Below are 7,025 nucleotides of genomic sequence, written 5' to 3' on the forward strand. Positions count from 1 at the left end.
CAAAAAAAAATCCACTCTGTTTTAAACCAGGTTATTCAACAATTGCTTTTTATATGAAACTAAAGTTGCATATCGATGTGTGACAAAAGGAGGGAGGACCCATGGAGTCATATCTTTTTGAATAAAAAGAAACATCTTTTTTTGGCAAATCTTTGTAGTTAAATTTCAAAGCATTTAGCCAGTAGTAATTTGAGGTTAAAGTGCAGGAGAGCACAATTGTCATACATTCTTAAGAAAAGAAACTGGCTAGTTTCCCAAGCATGTGGTCTGCAGTACCTCCTTATACTATGATTTAGTCTTGTGTTTTGGGTTTAAATAAATAGCTTAACATCAGAAATAACCTACATCCTCACTTTCTGTAAGTTACTGTATTCAAATTCACTTTGAACCATTTCTAAACTAACCCAAAGAGAGAACAGTGTTTTCAAACATTGGGATCCCTGATATTTACCTGCTTAAGGTGTTCACTGAGAGCAATTCTCAAGTTGCTGTTTCTTCTGTTTAACATTTCACAAGTCATTAGTGTATAAAAGATGGCAGTACATGCCAGCGGCATGCAGAAATAGAAACCAAACAGCCACCAATCCTTTGCGTCTTTGTAAAACTGTAGATAAGGTAAAGAAAAGAGAACATATTTTCTTATGATTCAATGGATAGTACCGCAGAAGGGTCTTGGAAAGAATGACAGTGGGTACGCTGTTCTGTGGGTAAACACCACAAATTATGTAACATTTCTTACTGTATCTGTTTTGAACCAACAACTGGGAATTGTGGCAGTGTGAACATTTATTTTACCTCACAGATAGCCTGCCTTGCAACCTTCGTTGCAATCTGTAATGGGTTGGAATTAATTTTTGGTTGTGTGTTCTGAACATTTACACTCCAGTTTCATGAATCCAGTTTCATGAAAAAGACATGCCAAAACATAAAGTGTCAGTTTGAGATAACAAATCTTATTAAAAGCCTGTCTCAGGAAATGCCATTTACCTCTATGGCTTCTGTCCTGATTCCAAAAAAGGAAAATTCAAAATGTCTTGTAGGTTTAATCACCTTTTGTTATCAGTGAAAAGATTGGTTGTTGGTTTGCTTATGTACTGGGCAGATAGGAGCCAGTTCATAAGTGTTTTCCGATATATGCAAAGCTTAGGATGGGTGGCTTCTAGTGGTACAGTTACTTTTAACCCTTTGCCTGCCATTCATACCATTTGCCTTTTGCGACAGGACACCAGGGGACTTGATAAAGTAGCAGTACTTTGCTGTGTAATTCGAAATGTTAGTTGTGATTTAAGATGTTGTTCAAGTTAGTACATTCATGTATTATAGGAAATACTACATTTAATGAAACATTTAAAATTACTCTTTCCTGTAAATGATTATATTTTTAGGCTTGAGAAAATACAGTATCTTGGTTTTTAACTTTTATGCTTAGACAAAAGTGTGCACTGAAATATGACATTTTAAATATTTCCTGTCTCTATGTTATTAGTCACTGAGATGGATGTGTGTAAAAGGGACCCTTCTTTCTCATAATCTTTCCCTTAGCTTGTTTATTCCTAGCGGATGTGCTCTTGTAACATCACAGTTCCCACACCACATGTCAAAATGCTAGTAAGTGAGGATTATATGAATCCTGTTTGTAAAAGCCAAGCTTTTGACATCTTGTTTACATTTAAAGCTGAATGGTACTCTGAAAGATTAAAAAAGTGGATGCAATTAATAGGCTAATATTTAATAACATTAATTTTTAAATCTGCTTTAGTTACACTAGGAGGTTGATTTACTAGAAAAAGGGAAGGCTTTTGATTTTTTTCCATCTGCCCCAACACAGCTGTTTACAGGGCTTGCTAATTTAGAGTATGCTGCTAGTACTAGGCCAAAACCCTTGAATTCAGGACATTCTGAATTGTCTTGATTAGCTTGTTTCCTCCTCCTCATTAGCCTCATCACTGTGTGAGGAGGGGTTACAGTCTGCTGCATAGTTGCACTCTCCTTGAGGGCAGAATTTTCCCCAGTGGGAACAGAGGTTCTGCCAGGAGAAAACCAGAAAACAATATGCCTCATATTTGAAGAGTTTGTACTGAGGGGAGATCTAATTACAACTCCTTCTGCAGAGAAAAGGATTACAAATACATGGAGACAATTATCTTTTCCATGGCAGATTCCTCTAAGTCAGCCTAGAATCATGTTGGTTGGGCAGCACAACAAAATGTGTACTCTGTATAAAACCTAAATGAAAATGTCTGTAAATGATTAATTCTGGAATCTGAGTTTCACAAAGCTTACATCAAAGCATGAAATTGGGTTGATTTAAGAGAAGTAGACATTCTTTTGTTTGTCTTGAAAGCCCACATGGAACTGATTTTCTACAGGAAATGTGCATTTTAAACAAGTTTCCTAGTGCACTCATCCTCTTGGGAATCATGGTCTAGCATGAATCTTTTAAGTCTTTCAAGGATAGCTTTAAACATGGATAAAGCTCCTATTTAAAAAAAAAAAAAGTTAATCATAAATCCTTCCCAAAGTTTAGCAATTGTTTATTGTGGTGTTTGTGGTAGTAAATACTATAGTTAAGGTTAAAGTGGTATTTCCATTTTAATGTTCTGATTGCACTTGCTTGCAATGCCTTGAAATATGACACTGTTTTGAGTGACCCATCCAACATTTACTCTCAGCTTGGACATAAGTGCTGGTTTCTTTCCTTGAAAATCAACCTGGTATGGGGAGATTTGGAGCTTTTGAATTGTCCCGAGCAAGTAAAAGATACTAATTCTTGCTAATAAAACAGAACAAGCTATTATACTTACTACATTAAGAACAATAATTAAAGCTAGTATGCCTATGGAAGACCTGAACTGTAGAGGTTTTGAGAAGAGGGAAGAGAAAACTATTCTTTTTCTTAGGGAGAGAAGAAGTGAAGAATGTCCAGGCACATTTGTAGAGGAAAAACAGCCATTACAAAAGGGAAATTTGCTGCAGTGCACATTTCATAAATCATATTCTTGTAACGAAAGTATCTACAGTTGTATAGCCTGAAGAGTTTAGAAGCAGATGTAGGAAGTTCTGGGCAATTCTACTCTATCTCCGTCTGCATTAATTATTTCCATTAGGGAGTTCCTTTTGTTTTCTCTTGCAGTTGTCTCTTGTTGTTTCTGCCATCCCTGCAGTCTGTGTAACCCTACCAAAGTTGGGGATGTTCCTCTGAAAAACACTTATCATCCATACTTTTCATTTTCTAAATTTCCTACTTCCATTTTGCCCTATCCTTCCCTGTCCTAGCCAAAGCCCTGTTCTGATCCAAGAAGTGCTAGATATTCAGAAAGGAGAAACTTACACTCTATAATGAAAAATTCTAGTCCAGAAAAAAATAGGGACTTTCCCTGAAGACTTAAGACCATGCACTCTCTGACTTCTCTGAGACAAAACTTTTTTTATTACTGGGTGAAAGGTGGCTGGCCCTTCTTTGGGTTCACAAATTAAAAATTAAGATACCACTTTCCTGTTTTCTCAGTGTAGGGCCAGGAGAAAAATCACTATCCTCCTTTACCGTATAGATCTACTAATTCTGTAGTGACTACTCACCTGACTTGCTTTGAACAAGCTAATGTGAGTACTGGCAACTGGTAAGCTGCAGTGGTACTATAAAGGCTATGAAATGTGACAAAGAAGGCTGGTGTGTCTCAGGTACTTCTCTTGATCTTGAGTTGCTATATCTAGATGACAGCTATCCCAAGCTACCTAGGTTGGAGGTGTGAATCTGACAGATTTGTAGTTGTAATTTCTTGTAAATAAAGGGATTATTCTTTGTTTGATTTTGTAAGTGCACACAGAATAGGAAGAGTTATAGTTGGAGGATGGCCCCACCCTTTTCTTTGTCTGCCAAAAGAGCTGGCTACTGCATGCAAAAAGATGACTAATCATGGTAAAACATGGGTTTTGACATTTACAAGCTTCAAGGTGTTATACCTGGAAACAATACTTTCCAAGGCTCTGGCTACCCTGGTACATCTCTTGACTGTAAGCAGGCCTGAATTGCACAATACTGTACTAAGAATCCTCAGTAGTGAAGAAATGAAAATGTTTAAAGTCCCATTTAATATCTCTAGCTGAAAGTAGAGACAGGTCACTGTAATTGAAGGATCCTCTCTGCACCATTAGAATACATTTTGCACTTTAATGGATGAACAAAGTATATTATAATCCAATATCTTAATTGCCTAACCTATATACTCTGAATTCCAAAACAATAAGAATGAATATTACTTACCAACATAAAACTATTTGTAGGATTGAGCATGCAGGTAACATAACCTTCATCCTTGTACCTGAAAGGTACCACAGCAAAACCAATTGCTTCTGGAATAGCCAGTATAAAGGACAGAAGCCAAATGGAGAAAATTTCAATAGCAGTGATCATAGGGATTCCAATTCCCTGAACACGGCTCCAGGACGCAACTGCTCTATACCTGAAAGACACAGGCATTAGTTTCCAATCTTCAGTTTCTTCCTTAAATTCAAAGATCTTGGTTCAATTATATATATCAAATAAAATCCTAAACCTGACATCTTAGGTTTGTATTGCTTGGGGTTTTTTTCTGGCTGTTCTAAGGGCTCTGCCAGCTACCAAGCCATCTAGGGTACAGCAGAGCACATCAAGGGGTGGAGAGCTAGCTGCAACTGTTCTGCACAGGATTTCATGGAATTCTGTGATGTGGACTACACTAATGATTTCTAATTAAACTAGGCAAGGTTTGTGAGGACAGACTATGTCTTTTACTAGATCAACTGAGATAATAAAAGCAAACAAGCTTCCAGGCACATAAGCCATTCTAACAGATACAAGCCAGCTATCTGCTTCAGCTACCTCAGCTGTAACCGCAGTGCTATCTGGAGTGAACTTGTTAGCTTCCGTCCACTGAATACTGTGAAAATACTCTTCATGAAATGGAAATGCATTTGTTCCATTTACACTTCAATGCTAAAAATGCTGGGTTTATGCAGCATATTCTATATTTCCATTAGACTACAACTGAGTGCTGGTTAGGAATGTCGGACAGCTGTCTCAGCCTCTGCATCACCTTTCTGATCAGAAACTGAAGTGAATGGCTAAGAAGTCTGTACATGGCAATCTCAACATATTTTGCCACTACTTTAGATAGAAAGTTTCTCTGTAAAGACTGCGATTATTTAAAGCTGCTTTCCTATGTGTATGCGTCTCATAACTGTAATTTGATAAAAGGTGGGAACACTTAAAGAAGGCTCAAATACAGCCCATACATTTCTCTCTTTTCCTCTTCCTCTGTTTACCTTCTCTGTTCCTTCAGTGCTGAAATATTTTTGTTACCAGGCTACAGCCTTTTCCCCTTTCAGCAAACAAGAACGTCTTGTCTGCCAGTTTTCAAGGAACTTGCTGAAATTTATTAGCTTTGAGACCTCAACCTCTTTGTCAACTCTAGTCAAAAGGTTCAAAAATTATTTGGAGAAGACTGATGGACATACAACTCGAGTACAAACCAGTCCATAAATAACATTTTCAGTAGCAGGCTTAACTGCTGTCTAGCAATAACTGCAGTAATCGAGTTGCTTAGCATTTCCAACAATTTAGCAAAGACTCCTATCTAAAAATGATGGAAAGGACAAATACTTTTGATCTTGTAATAATCTCAAATGCATGCTGGAGAACTTTCTGTCATTGGTGATGAATCAGTTTCTAAAATGCTCATTTTACTTCCCCCAAATGATAGCACCTTCCTATTTGGAATTACAGTGCAACATGGATATATCATCGCATCCATTCATCAAATAATCTTCTTGAGGAGAAAAAAAAATCAAGAGAGGTTGCTTGTCTGCTTTAAAAAATGTCAGAATAAGAAGTCACTGAGGTGGATTATAGTTTGTAAGGAAATGTGTGGCACAGGGGTCCTATGGACATGTTCTCCGTACATCACTGTACTGTATGTATGTATGACGATTTTGAACATACTAAAGCAAACTACATTTTGGACTTCCAAATTAAAAGCAAAAACATCTTCTAAAGGCATCCTTATCATCAAAGAATATCAAAAAGGAGGGGGGCAATGGTTCACTCATGGGGAAGTGGTCTATGAGACCAGAATTCTGAGACCTTCAAAACAAATAAACGATACTGAGATAACTGAGAAAGTAATGTTCAGTGTCATATCTTCTCACATATATTTATAAATATTAAAATTAAAATTTAATTTTAAATAATTTTTAATCCTCACATATTTCATTTTACTAAATATAAAATTTTGGCTTTAATGGCTAGATGGAATATTCATAGAAACATAACCTTTCATACAAAAATTTGTGAACTTTCCAAATTTAACAATCAATTTGAAGTTTACTTTCTACTGACTGGCAATCTTACAATCAGTCCCATCAGCTGCACAAGGCACAGGATACAATCTCATCCTTGACTGAATGATGTTCTTATCAAACAGGCGCCTGTAGACTAGATATTTTTCAAGTAAAAAATGTAGAGATTGTGTTGCGTCACCTGTGTAACTATGTAATTAACAACAAATAACTTGTAAATTGTGAATTCAATTCTTTCGTTTCTTGCATTTTTATACCTGTTCTGAGTTACATCTGGTTTGCACATGAGATCAGTATGCACAGCAGTAAGGATCTGGGCCTTGTACATATTTTTTTAGCTTTTTTTTCAGCTCACAATTCAAGTAACTATCAGATGAGAAATTACTGGCTGAAGAATTTTATGAATGGTTTCAGCTAAAGCATAAGAAGCTCAGTAATTAGAGCAAAATTTGCTGAATGCATATTAACCTACAATTACTTAGTCTCCTTACTCACCGCTTACGAGTGATTTGAAAAACAGTGGTAGTATAATTTTTCAAGTGGGTGTTCTGTGAATTATGTAAAATATAGGATATTTGTCTAGCCACAAACCTCCCATAATTAGGAGTGGGAAAATACTGCAGGGTTTATTTCCCTCATACTTAGAGAATACAGGATGTCTGCCAGGGAACTGACATAAAATACAAGCA

General features: G+C 36.6%; 1 protein-coding gene across 1 annotated transcript in view; it reads right to left on the reverse strand.

The window, feature by feature from the left end:
• Positions 1–4,463, reverse strand: part of EDNRA (endothelin receptor type A) — a gene marked incomplete at its 5' end in the record, with an annotated part of 8,359 nt that extends 3,896 nt beyond the window's left edge. Inside the window, 2 exons of the mRNA XM_010022703.1 lie at positions 452–604; positions 4,265–4,463. Of these exons, the coding sequence (XP_010021005.1) occupies positions 452–604; positions 4,265–4,463 (352 nt within the window). The remainder of the gene's footprint in view (positions 1–451; positions 605–4,264) is intronic.
• Positions 4,464–7,025: the final 2,562 nt, after the last annotated feature.

The sequence above is a fragment of the Nestor notabilis genome, unplaced genomic scaffold (assembly GCF_000696875.1).
Source record: "Nestor notabilis isolate BGI_N333 unplaced genomic scaffold, ASM69687v1 scaffold9109, whole genome shotgun sequence".
NCBI lineage: Eukaryota > Metazoa > Chordata > Aves > Psittaciformes > Psittacidae > Nestor > Nestor notabilis.